The sequence below is a fragment of the Mus musculus genome, chromosome 2 (genome assembly GCF_000001635.26).
Source record: "Mus musculus strain C57BL/6J chromosome 2, GRCm38.p6 C57BL/6J".
NCBI classification, from domain to species: Eukaryota; Metazoa; Chordata; class Mammalia; order Rodentia; family Muridae; genus Mus; species Mus musculus.
In genome coordinates this window covers 140,267,858-140,282,125 of record NC_000068.7, presented here as the reverse complement: position 1 = coordinate 140,282,125, position 14,268 = coordinate 140,267,858, and the positions used below count along the sequence as shown (strand labels likewise).

Genomic DNA, 14,268 nt, shown 5'->3' with positions numbered 1-14,268 from the left:
ACATTCCGAACCCATTCTTTCATTCATTTATATTCTTATGTATAAATGGAAAAACATTATTCCCATTAAAAATATAAATAATATTTTGGCTAGAGAGAGGTCTCAGAAGTTAAAAACAATTTTGGCTTTTCCAGAGGACTCAGGTTTGATTCCCAGTACTCCCAAGGTGGCTCACAACCATCTGTAACTCCAGTTCTAGGGGATATGATGCTCTCCTCTGGATTCTACATGTACCACGCATGTTATACACAGACAAACCATCCATACACATAAAGTGATAAAAAAAATTCAAACATATGATGATCTACAAATAGACATCAGAGGGACAGGCTTACCTGTGTGGAGAAACTGTGGTGATGTCTAAGCTTGGTCCTTCACTAAGAGCTACTCCCTGACAGAAAGGAAGGCTGAAGCTAAGCTGCTGTCCACAGCAAGTTTCCAGTGAGCCGTGGAGAAGCATTGGACCTCCTTCCCCAGCCTCTGCCTCAGTAACCAGTGTCAGAGCCTTTACAGACGGTGCCAGCTGCTCAGCTTTTCTTGTCTGTCTGTCCATGTGAGTCAGTTTCTTCTCCTTTTTGTTTTTTCCTCTTAGGTATTGCAGTCCAGCTCTTAATCTTTCCTAGCCAGGAGCAACTTCGCTGATCTGGGATTCAGCTTCTAGTATCTCTCTTATGACATTGGAATTTCCTAATAAGAAATCTATAAGGCCAACTCTGCTCATGGAATTACGGATATCCTCAACACTTGTTCATACTTGCTGCTGCCTCTTGGCACTAGGCTGAACCTAGCAAGAAATGCCCTGCTAGTTTCCTTTCCCTGGTCTCCGCTGGTACCCTTCTCATTCCAGTAGACTATGGGGTTTCATAGCAGCAGGTGAGGTGACAGAAGGTCTCAAGGGGACCTACACTTCAGTGGCAGCTTCTCCTCCTGGTGTCTATCCTTTGTCCCAGACATTTGTCTCTACGGACTCTTACTTTTCTCATCCGTGTGACGAAGCATAATTTAAGGAAGGGATTATTTGGGGCATAGTTCCAGGGCACAGGGCCACACTGACGCAGAAGTCACACTGCAGGACTGTGAGGCACCTGGTCACAGAGCAGGAAGCAGAGAGAGCGGAATGCAAATGATCAGTTAGTTTGCATTCAGCTTTATTCAGCACAGGAGCCCCGCCCACATGATGGCTCCACCCACACGAGTCTTCACTCCCCAGTTAAATCTTTCCATAAGCAACCTTAAAGACACATTCAGAAGCATTTTGACTGCATCAATCTGGCAAGACTATCACATGTCCACCCCTTGTCAATTTGACGTCCAAAAGCACAGCTTTTCAAGCATAGCATTCCACCCTTACTTCCTAAAGTCTCATGCTCATCTCATAATGAAAATTTCATTTAGTTCATTGTTACGATTCTCTGAGGCCATTAACTGCTCAAAAAGACCAAACTCCAGTCTCTTCTGAAACTCAACAAAAACTTTTACCAAAAGCCACTGTAAAACACAAACACCAAGCTGCATGTTCATAATATACAGTAGCATGGTATAAATACTTCATTCCATGAGAGAGAAATGGAAACATGTCATGAAAACCTCAGATCAAAGCAAGGCTGAAATCCAACAGAGCAAACAACACATCCTGCATACAGCATTCTGTGCAGCATTCGGGGCTTGTGGTTGAGAGATGTGAGCTCAAAGGGACTGGGCAGTCCCACTTTCCAGCTTTGCCACCTGCAGCAGAGAGACTCTCTCAAGTTGGCTGTACTTCATGCCAACTTTCCCCAGTGGACATTCCACATTCACAGCATCTCCTATATCCTGGGGTCTTCAGGGCAGCATAGGCTTTATCAGCGCAGCTTCATTCACTGATCTCTTAGCTTCCTTATAAGGAATCTGACCCTGCAATACACTGCCTAACCTCAAACCCCAGCCTTAGAATAGTCTCCACAATTCCTTCCCTCTTTATCTTTTATGCTTGCAAAACCAGTATTACACGAGCAACACTACCAAGTTCTGCAGCTGGTTTGAGATATGTGCTGGTCCTCTTGGAACACGGAGTGGTTTCTGGGTGCTGCCCCCAGGGAAACACTTCCATAGGTAGTCATTTTCTATCAAGGAATCCCTTTAGTGACATTCAAGTGCTCTCATTTATTAATCACAAATTTTTATTATGTTTTTTATTTGTGTATATAAGTCACAAGTGTAGAGGTCATTTCTCTCTTTCCACAGTGTGGGTCTTGTGGATTGAACTCTGCTCATTAAGTTTAACAGTACACACTTACCTGTTGATCTAGCCTAGGCTCTCTCTACCCATGTGAATTTATACTTCCTTAAGTTAGACTCTTTATTGCCCTCAGAAACCTATTTTATTATCCCAGTAAAGAGTGTGAGGTTTCTTCTTATTGATTAATTTGTTTGTTAAATTTATTTGCATTTCAAATGTTATCCCCTTACCAGGTTCCGCTCCCCCCCCCCTTTCTGGAAACCCCCTATCCCATCTCCCCACCCCCTGCTTCTATGAGGGTGTTCTTCCACCCACACACCCACTCCCACCTCCCTGCCCTCTATTCCCCTACACTGGGGCATCTATCCAGGCTTCATAGGACCAAGGACCTCTCCTCCCATTGATACCTGATAAGGCCGTCCTCTGCTACATATGCAGCTGAAGCCATGTGTACTCTGGTTGGTGGTTTAGTCCCTGGGAGCTCTGGGGTGTCTGGTTGGTTGGTATTGTTGTTCTTCCTATGGGGTTGCAAACCCCTTCAGCTCCTTCAGTTCTTTCTCTAACTCCTTCATTGGGGAGCCCACACTCAGTGCAATGGTTGCCTGCAAACATCTGGCTCTGTATTTGTAAGGCTCTGGCAAGGGCCTCTCAGGAGACAACTATATCAGGCTTCTTTCAGCAAACATTTCTTAGCATCCACAATAATGTCAGAGTTTGGTGACTGTTTATGGGATGAATCCCCAGATGAGGCAGTCTCTGGATGGTCTTTCCTTCAGTCTCTGCTCTGCTTTTTGTCTCCATATTTGCTCCCATGAGTATGTTGTTCCCCCTTCTAAGAAGGACTGAAGCACTTTGGTCTTCCTTCTTCTTGAGTTTCATGTGGTCTGTGAATTGTATCTTGGGTATTCAGAGCTTTTGGGCTAATATCCACTTATCAGTGAGTGAATACCATGTGTATTCTTTTGAGATTGGGTTACCTCACTCAGGATGATATTTTCCAGGTCCATCCATTTGCCCAAGAATTTAATGAATTCATTGTTTTTAATAGCTGAGTAGTACTCCATTGTGTAAATGTACCACATTTTCTGTATCACTCCTCTGTTGAAGGACATCTGGGTTCTTTCCAGCTTCTGGCTATTATAAATAAGGCTGCTATGAACATAGTGGAGCATGTGTCCTTGTTATATGTTGGAGAATATTTTGGGTATATGCCCAGGAGAGGTATAGCTGGGTCCTCCAGTAGTTCTATGTCCAATTTTCTGAGGAACCGCCAGACTGATTTCCAGAGTGGTTGTACAAGCTTGCAATCCCACCAACAATGGAGGAGTGTTCTTTTTTCTCCACATCCTAGCCAGCATCTGCTGTCACCTGAATTTTTGATCTTAGCCATTCTGACTGGTGTGAGGTGGAATCTCAGGGTCATTTTGATTTGCATTTCCCTGATAATTAAGGATTTCTTTAGGAGCTTCTCAACCTTTCCAGTTTTCTCAGTTGAGAATTCTCTGTTTAGCTCTGTTCCCCATTTTTATAATAAGGTTTTGTCCAACCCTTTCTTGCTCAGATCTCTTGTGTTCCCAATCCTTTCCTCACCAAGCTTCTTGCCTTTCTTGTTTTTCTGCTTTCTCTCTCACTGTTCATTGAAGTAAGTACACTGAGAAGTAGCCGTACCATAGCCCAAATGCTATCCTGACATAAGATTTTATCAAACAAACAAACTAGTTTATCATTATTTTTAATTTAGTGTCATCCAAGTACAGAATATGACAAAGATGAAGCCAAAATATAACATAATTGCTCTCTAATGTATAACCGAATGCACTCTGCATCCTGGGCTTCCACATCCCCCCCCCCCCCAGGATGGCTCACTAAGCTCTGCTTTTAGGGTTTCTCTAGCACAAGTTTCTAAACTCTTCGACATTCCTCCCACAAACCAATTCTAAAAGACCGTAAGCGACATAGTCAGGTTTACTATGTCAACAGCCTCACAGATCAATACACGTTTTCTGTATCAGCTACTTTATTTGTTTCTGTGGCAAAATATTTGACAAAGCAACTTAAAGAAGGCTTTTCTGTTGTGTCACCGCTTGAGGTCCCATGATGGCAGGGAAGTCAGACAGCAGGCCATGAGACAACTAGCCACACTGTGTTCATAGTCAGGAGGCAAAGAGATGGATGGCCATTGATGTTCAGCTTGCTCTTTTCCTTTTTGTCAGTCCAGAACCCTAGCCTGTGGGATGGTACCACCCACAGTCAGGAACAGGATGGGGCTTCACCCTTTAGTTAAACCTGTCTGAACACTCTATCAACAGAAACACCCAGAGATATGTTTCCATGGTGATACTAAATCTAGCAAGTTGAAAATCAAGATTAAGTCATCATATTGACCTTGAAGAGTTCTCTCTGTTTTGTTTTTTTTTTTTTATTTCCAGAATCTTAGCTTCATTTCACTATGATTGATTGAATTCTTGACATTCTGGCTTCCAGTTTGTTCCAGTAGAACTCAAATGCCTAACTGGATGTCTTTCTGCCTGGGGCTCTTTTCCCTTAACCTATTCTACTCAAGTCTGCCAACTGGAAATGTCTCTTAGCATCAGATAGACTGTGCATAAGATTAAGTCTAGTTACAGAGACAAAGTTTGGAGCTGAGACAAAAGGATGGACCATCTAGAGACTGCCATATCCAGGGATCCATCCCATAATTAGCCTCCAAATGATGACACCATTACATACACTAGCAAGCGTTTGTTGCAAGGACCATGATATAGCTGTCTCTTGTGAGACTAGGCCGGGGCCTAGCAAACACAGAAGTGGATGCTCACAGTCAACTATTGGATGGATCACAGGGCCCCCAATGGAGGCGCTAGAGAAAGTATCCAAGGAGCTAAAGAGATCTGCAACCCTGTATGTGCAACAATATGAACTAACCAGTACCCCGGAGCTCTTGACTCTAGCTGCATAAGTACCAAAAGATGGCCTAGTCGGCCATCATTGGAAAGAGATGCCCATTGGACAGGCAAACTTTATATGCCCCAGTATAGGGGAACGCCAGGGCCAAAAACTGGGAATGGGTGGGTAGGGGAGTGGGGGGGGGGGTGGGGGGGACTTTTGGGATAGCATTGGAAATGTAATTGAGGAAAATACGTAATAAAAAAAAAGATTAAGTCTCTTAGTTGTATTAAATTGGAACCAAAGAGTTCTCTCTCCTCTCCTCTCTCTCTCTCTCTCTCTCTCTCTCTCTGTGTGTGTGTGTGTGTGTCTGTGTGTGTGTGTGTGTGTGTCTGTGTGTGTGTCTGTGTGTGTGTGTGTGTGTGTGTGTGTGTGTGTGTGTGTGTGTTCCTATATTTGAGCCAAGATTATAAATTATGGTTAATGCTTTTTTGTCTTACCACTACCAAAAAAATGTTATAAAAGTAAGAACAAATTTCTGACATGTGTTTGAGCCTTGTTAGTCTTTCTTTCACTACTGGTAATACAGATCATGTGACTTCTAACTTAATCCTATAATGTCTATGTTTTTTTTGTTTTTTTGTTTGTTTGAGACAGGGTTTCTTTGTACAGCCCTGGCTGTCCTGGAACTCACTTTGTAGGCTAGGCTGGCCTTGAACTCAGAAATTTGCCTGCCTCTGCCTCCCAAGTGCTGGGATTAAAGGCGTGCACTACCACCGCCTGGCATGCCTATGTTTTAGCCACTAAAATTTTACACCACTTACCACTTAATTTATGCTCTAAAGTTTTGATCAACGTGATCATCCTATCAGCAATAGCTAAATGAGGCACTACACCAAGCATGCCATAAGGATCATCTCACTGTGGCCTTATCAAGTAGGTGCTACAACCATCCTAGTGTTGTGGCCAAAGAAGGGACAGAGAAGTTAGCTTGAAGTTTTCCAACTAGTAGTGGAGCAGGACTTGAATCCAGGCACTTAGTCTAAAGCCCCACCCATTAAAAGTTTGTTATATAGGTTTCCTAGATGTGACATTTCAGTTTACAGTAATTCTCGTATCTTTTGGAATTTATTTTATAAAACAAATCATTATTAATAATGGTAGAGATCACTATAGGATATCTTTAATTTCTCACTTGAGTTGGTATATAGTCTAGACACATAGTATATATTTCATAAATATCTCCTTTTTAGTGACTTCATAATTTGTCAGACATATTTGAAATTTAAATCTTCAACTGACATAGAGGTGAAAACATTATTGGTCTAGAGATGTAATGGATCCACCAAATCTGCATCATTACTAATAATGACAACTACAGTTATTCTGCTAGAAAAGTAAGGAGCAGAAATTTTCATTTTTGCTAATCAACTTCCTTACTTTATATTCTCAAAACAGAGCCTACACACTCTTCACCAGAGCAGCCAACATGGGAAATTTGAAAGCTATGGAAAAAATGGCTGATGCTTGGCTATTTGGAAGTTTCGGCATGCAAAACATAACAGCAGCTATTCAGTTATATGAGTCCTTGGCTAAAGAAGGATCATACAAAGCCCAAAATGTGAGTTTTGGGAGACAATGGAATTTTTTTCAATAGCTACACCACAGTTAACATAGACAAATGTATGAAAGGGGAAAAGAAATAATATGTTCTCCCTACTGCATGGACCCAGACCTATGGCCACACAGAACACAATGAAATGGTGTCCTTTGGGAGTAAAGCAGAAGGTAAGGATAAATTGTTCTAGTTCATAGAAGCAATGCTGTTCTCTAATCTATCTTCCAATCTATCCATGTGCATATTTTGACATAAGACCTCTGAACCCAGATATTGTTAAACTACATATAGAGTATGTTCGTCTTTACAAAGAACTATGGAACAAAATCTATTCTTAAAGTAATGTTTGCCCGACTTTCAATTTCAAATCGTTTATAAGCTAAGTGAATTTCTTTTTCTATTTTAATAGATGTGTTTTACTTTGTGTGAAGAATAAAATAATCATCTCATAGAAAATCAAAAAGCTGGGGCTGAGGATGTAACTCAGTTGGGAGTGTGCTTTCCTGGCATGAATGAAGCCTGGCGTGTGAGCTCCAGCATCTCCTATAACAGGGCTCGGTGGTCCATGCTGTAATTGCAGCACTCAGGAGGCAGAGGCAGGAGAATCAGAGTTTAAGGTCATTCTTTGGCTACCTAGCAAGAGAGAGGTTGAAAGTGGGAAGGGAATAAAAGGCAAAGGCCTTCAGAAGCCAGGCCCCTGGCTCAGATATTGTAAGGGCCACCATGGGTTTTTCATTTGGCTTCTTGCTCGGCGAAGCTCTCTTTTTAGACCATCCAGATTACCATGCAACCACACCCATCATTTTGTTTCAGCTACTTAATACAGAACTAGGGTGTGCTTTTATGTTACTATAGTGTTTTATTAAGAGGCTGTATCTGTCTTACAGACAAAATTCATGGCCATTAACAAAAATAAAAATATAAGAATTCAGAACATATGAAGACAAAAGTAAAGTTACCTAAAAGGTGAACACCTAGAGATCATTTTTGTCATCAGCCAGTATAATTCAGAAACTAGGCAGAGTCAGATTAAGTTTGAATACACTATTATGCTTGCCTAGTGGATAAGCTACTTATAAAGCCCTTTCCCTTCTTCTGCATGAGAATCTGACCTTTGGTTCACACTCTAATTCTGTTTCCCAGGTAACCTGATAAGAATAAAAATTTAACTATGTCTCTACCTAGCATGACTTATGATGGAAATGGCCTCTGACTGGCAAACTTTTGGAGAGAGAGAGAAACTATAATGAACTATTGAACCTGACGGCGGTAGATCTTTTGATGGGAAAGCCATGTCTGTACTTATAGAGTCATTATTGTGAGGAACAAAACATTTACACCAAGGTGGTTTTTGCGCCCTTCCCATGGAGGTCACATCTTGCATCTGAGTCCCCTGCTGAGGTATCTTGGGATGACAGCTCCTACAAGACTGTATACACTGCTGATGAAGGCTTGATGCTTACCCACTGGGCCACTGTGGTTCCCTTGCCCCCTGCTTTCCAATATGACTGGTGGCAAATGAGGTTCATGGCGGTCCCGTGGATCTGTATGCTTAGCTGAGCCAGAAGAAGTTGCACCAAATACCCAAGATGAATATGGCAATGTCTCTAAATTGTACCTATAAAGTTAAGATAATTATAAAATGTTGAATCCTATGTGTTGCCCAATAGTCTCAGACATTTAGCAAATTGTCTGTGACAAAAAAAAATGCAAAGTTGAATGAATTATTAGTTAATTGGTCATGGATGGCTTAATTGAGTTATTGTAGGGTATTTCCTTATACTCTTGGAACCTCATGCTCATTCATTATAAAAAGGAGAGAAGTTGATAGATAAGGGGGTGATAGTGACTTCAAGAAGACAGAGTTTCAGTGAAGCAGAAGGAAGCTCTAAAAAGTATTGTCCCTACAATTATACTTCTAGAACTGTTACAGCTACATAAGGTATTTTTAAATAAATAAGACCACATACAGCCAGGTGTTGTGGAGCATGCCTTTAATCCCAGCACTCGGGAGGCAGAGGCAAGTGGATTTCTGAGTTCGAGGCCAACCCTGGTCTACACAGAGTGAGTTCCAGGACAGCCAGGGCTATACAGAGAAACCCTGTCTCGAACCCCCCCCCCCCAATAAAAGACCACATAGGTTTGCTGCTCCCTAGCAGTAGTTTGTTCACTTAATACCATGGGTGTTCTTCTATGTCCATACATGGAGATCAGCACCATCATTTTATAGATGATCATAATTTATGTTAGAGGATTTTGTTTTTAACACCTCAGAATTTTTCTTGTAATTATACATACATACATACACACACACACACACACACACACACACACACACACACACATATATATATATATGTATGTATGTATGTATACACACACACACACACCCAATGGACAGATCTGTGAATGATAACAAAATACAAGATTTGTTGAATCTGCAGAGTTTGATATAAAATATAAAAAATATAAAGCTCTGGATGTCCCCAGCATTTATACCACCTTTCTTTTCTTACTTTCATAATTTCTTTTCTTACTGTCAATGCATGTATAAGTTTCAACTAGACTACCCTCTGATTGAACTGCTTGCCATTGTCTTTAAAGATAATCAGAAGACAATTTTCTAAGGCAAGCCTAGTAGCCGAAGAGACAGCTCTAAGCTGTAACCACTGGCAGTAAACTGCCGTGATCCTCCTTTTATAGAGAAGAGGGCAGTGACAGGCAACTCTAGGAAATGCAGTCACAGACTGCACGGTGCCACAGTGAGGTAGCAAAGCAGGGAGTTCCCAGACCACGTCGATCATATGTTGCTCTGAGTTCTGCACCCTAATCACTTTTCCATCTTGTGCTCACTTTTGATATTCCCAAAGAAGTTATGACTCCAAACTTCAGTTTTCCTAAACCTGAGAAGGAGGCTGTTAAATAATGAGCAAGCCTCACAAAACCGCTGGAAGAAGTAAGCGAACAGTACCTGCAAGGCTCCTTAGCAAAGGTTGAAGAACACTGAAGCAAACGGACCTGTTCACTTCAAGAGCTCTGTCTTTAGGGTCAGCCAGCCCTCGTTTTATACATTTTTTACATTTCCTCATATGTAAAAATGGGGTTATCTGCCCAGTATGTGTGTGTCTGGTCTCTCAAGACCAGAAGAGAGAATGTGTGTGAACAAACTTAACCTAAAAGAAGTTAACACTGATCTGATATGCAAGTTTCAGTCATACTGTTAAAATACGGCAAGTTATAATAAATAAAGTCCTCTAGTGAAGCCCTCTTCTACCTACTGTGACATCCTGGACTCCTTTTGTCTTTATTCTAACTCCTTTCGGCCTGGGGGACATCTTGTGCACATGGAGGAGCCGGAATTCTCCAGGACTGGGTCTGGATTTGATACTGAACTTGGACTATCAACCCTGTCCCTGTAGGTGTGGCCCTTCCTTCCCTAGGAGTTGCCTTCCTGCTGTTTTTTGTTGTTGCTGCTGCTGTTTGGTTTGGTTTGGTTTGGTTTGGTTTGGTTTGGTTTGGTTTGGTTTGGTTTGGTTTGGTTTACTAAGAACATGAAGTTGAAGAGACTTTGTGCCACAAACAACGAGGAGTTTGGTGGCTAGCTGATGTCAGGGACCAGATAACACTTTCATAGTGGTGTTCGGGTGCATCTTTGCTAGCGTGCTGTTTGAGCTAGCCTGATCTAGGAACACTGTCTGTACTGTTGGAAGTGTTTCTGAAAGCTAGGAGGACAATGTCACACAGAAATGCACCTAAAGAACTGGAAAATGTGACCAAATAATAACATTATTATATACGATATTATATATATTATGTCTGTGTGTGTTTATGGTGTTTGTGTGTGTGTATACATAATATGTAAAGTGTGTGTGTGTGTGTGTGTGTGTGTGTGTGTGTGTGTGTGTGTGTGCATGGATACTTATGATGTCTCAGGGAAAGAGAAAACAATCAGAAATTCTGAAAAACAAAGTGGAAATGTCAGAGATCTCAAAAAGATCCACATTTTTAAAAATCCAAATAAACTAAAGCAAATCCTTCAAAGGGCAGCAACAGTAATTAAGTATAAAGACAGCCCACTGCAATACTCCACAACAACTCAGTACCTTCCAGATGATAAGAACTCTATAGAGTGGTCTCCATGAAAATGGCTCAAACAAAAAGTCAGTCTACAGAGCAATTTCCAGGACAAGCTTAGGTAGTGAAGGAGTTGGAAAACAGAAAGCTGGTGATAATGTAATAGAACAGAGGATCTGGCCATGTTTCAGCCCCAGAAAACAGCAGAACTCAACAGCTTTGGCCACATGGCTCTTGCTTTAGAGTCTAGAATAAAATGGAGTACTGGGACAATTGATGCTGGTTAGCTGGAGCTAAAAAATTAATGGTGATTAAAAAGAGACAAGCATCACTGAGGTAAAATCTTCTGGGAAGTGTTTTCTGAGAGCAAAAAAAAGCTGCATTCCAGAGATAGCCAAGGTTGAACCTCCTGCAGCAGCTGTACTTGGTAATGTGTTAGAGTCACCTAGATAGTACTGGTTTTCAAGGTATGAAGACATCATGAAGATCAGCTGAGGCTTAGTACTGTGAGGGGCCATGGAAGGCCATTGGTGAAAGTGCAGCCTCAGTTGTAGTTGATGGCCCAGGACTGAAGGGGTCATGAAAAGGAGTTGAGGCTTGGCACCATGAAGAAAGCCTATGAGAGGCTATTGGTGAAGCCTAGTTGCAGCAGAAGACCCCAGTGTATTGGAGGTCCTAGTACATTGTTGAGACTGCTATAGACTATGGTGACTTTTGAAGTTGGACTAAATGTATTTTGCATTATGCTATGTTTAGTTATGGCTCCCATAGACTCACATGTGTAGACAAGCCTATGGAGGCCAGGGAGTGGAATGTGATGGTTTGTATATGCTCAGCCCACGGAGTGGCAGTATTAGAAGTTGGAATAGGTGTGTCACTGTGGGTGTGGGCTTTAAGACCCTCATCCTAGCTGCCTGGAAACAAATATTCTGCTAGCCGCCTTCAGATGAAGATATATAGAACTCTCAGCTCTGCCTGCACCACACTTATCTAGATGCTATCATGCTCCTGTCTTGACAATAATGGACTGAACCTCTGAACCTGTAAGTCAGCCCCAATTCAGGTGCTTGTCCGTGTAGCTGAAACCTGAATTTGATCGCCTGTGAAAGATTATACCTGATTCCCAGGAATTGTCTTCTGAATGCCACATGCATATTATCACACACACACACACACACACACACACAGAATCACCCATAAATGTAAAAAAAATTAAAGTTATTGGACTTAAATATGTACACTTTGTTGGCAATACAATTCAAAACAATTTCCTATAGATTTAAGAAAATCCCTTCTAACATATAAAAATACTACAATGGATGTATAAAAGAAAAAGATGTGAGTGACGTGACATTATAACATGTTTTTGTGACTTGAAAATAATTATATCTCAATGGCAAAGGCTCCACACATTCTTCATTTTTCTCAAAGTTGAAGTGTTGAAGTGTTTCCTGGAAGGACTATAGTCATTAGCACCATGCAATGGCTGAAAAGATCATCTCTAGTATCAATCCAAGAATCGCTTTGATGTTTCCAGGCTTCTGTTGAGTGTTTTGGACGTTAATGGCCTTATATTAATAGTGTCTGCGTGACTCATTAGAACTGATTCACACTTTGCTTTGACATGTGGTTTGATCACAGAGCTTCCCAGCTTTGTGCAGTAATTAGAGGGAAATTACTTAATCTTTTTCCTCCGTTAACAATTTCTTAGAAAAAAAAAAAACAGAGAAATATTTTATTTTTAAATTGTTACTGCCTAGCCTAAGTAATTTACCTTACAGTACAATGAACTATCCATTACAGTAAAACCTTCACAGTAACTCCCAGGGACTATAAACCCTGTGTTAAATGGCAAAATGGCAAAATGGCAGAACTCAGAATCCAGTCTTATGAGCAATCCAGTATGCAGAATGTGACCTTCAAAGCTGCTAACGTGTCACAGATGTTACCGCTCTTCTTTCAACTCACAATATGTTTCTTTCCCGAATTAAGATTTAATCATTTTACAATTCATCTAGTCTTATCCTTATCTCAAAAAAGGAAAGGGGGAAAAAATAAAAGAACTACTAAAGGCTGATGTTTGTGATGTTGTTAGGTGGCAACGCCCAAGTGTAAAGGAAAGGACAGGGCAGACAGTCCTCAGCACATTCTTCTAAATGACAGCCTTGATGTCTTCCAGCTTCTTCTATTGTCCATCATGCTGCATAAAAATAATAAAAATGCGGTGAATATAGAGCCTTTCATCATTATTCCTCTGCTAAAGAGTGAAGAAGCGTGACGCTGGTTTGATCACACAAAGTAGTGCCACTATGTTCCAGACCTTATATTTTCAGTGAGCTTTACAGAGAGAGAGAGAGATGTCCCCTCCCCAACACAGAATGGGCATTTAATGCCAACTTCACAACTTTACCAGTTTATATAGTTTTCCCAAAGGATCAGACCAACAAGGCTTGCTGGGCTCTGCACAAAATGATGTTCTCTCAGGGGCCCGAATGATACCTTCACTTTAAAAGTCAGTATGGTTGTTTACTGTCAAAGTTTCGGCATAATTGAGCCAGATTCTAAATTGAGCAGGATCAAGAACTGCCAGGAGTTCCAAGAAGAAACTTTTTTTTTTAATTCTAAAATGGCCTAGTGGTATCCTTAAAAAGAGCCAATTTAGCCATTTCAACTACACGTTGTCAGATACAGAGGACTTAGAGTCTTTCCACTTGCAAGGAGTGTTTCCTGTGCACCTTCTTTAAAGGGAAGCTGCCTAAGCCTAAAGAAGTCCATGAAGATTTGCACGATCAGAGGACAGATTATGTAAAGGGCACAACAAGTTAGACTAATATGCTAGAATTGCTATGCTTTCGAGGAAAAAATGACAACTTCTAGAGCCAACTTCCTACTTGCAGACACAACACAGGACTGGGGATACGGCTCAGCTGGTAGAGTGCTTGCTCTGTAAAGATGAGGATGTGGGTTCTAGCTCTAGACCCACACAAAAAACCAGGGATGATCACATGAACCTTTAACTCCAGCACTAGGGAGGCAAAGACAGTATGCAATCCCTGTGGTTTGCTGACCAGCCATCCCACTATAGCTTAGCCTACTGGATTCCAGGCCAGTAAGTGATTCTGCCTCAAAAAAAAAAAAAAAAAAAAAAAAAAAAAAAAAAAAAAAGAGGATGGTGCCTGAGGAACTATATACCTCTGCATACACATATGTGCTCATATATGGGCACAATTAAATAAATAAACAAGAAGTAGTCAAGTTCTTTATCCTTGAAATGATATAATTACTCATTTTCTGAGGTGATTAAATTATTGGATCTTGATGCATCTTGACATGTTTGATATTTGACAGCATTCTTATAAACTCTGTGAAAAAAAAAAAACAAACCTAGCGTGAGCTTGTATACTTAGGAGCTTGATGAGGGGGCCTAACAGTAACAGCAGCCAAAAAACCGGCATGAGGAGACTAGCGACTA

The 14,268-nt window shown here is 41.1% G+C and overlaps 1 protein-coding gene across 6 annotated transcripts in view; it reads left to right on the top strand.

Annotated features, from left to right (window-relative positions):
- Positions 1–14,268, top strand: part of Sel1l2 (sel-1 suppressor of lin-12-like 2 (C. elegans)) — a 160,112-nt gene that overhangs the window by 107,585 nt on the left and 38,259 nt on the right. For 4 of the 6 annotated variants that reach the window (XM_030250525.1, XM_017317771.1, NM_001033296.2 and 1 more), the window contains one exon: positions 6,563–6,725. In XM_030250525.1, the coding sequence (XP_030106385.1) occupies positions 6,563–6,725 (163 nt within the window). Of the gene's footprint in view, positions 1–6,562; positions 6,726–6,836; positions 6,893–14,268 lie in introns of those variants that run through there. The other 2 variants (XM_030250524.1, XM_030250523.1) reach the window with 2 other exon arrangements.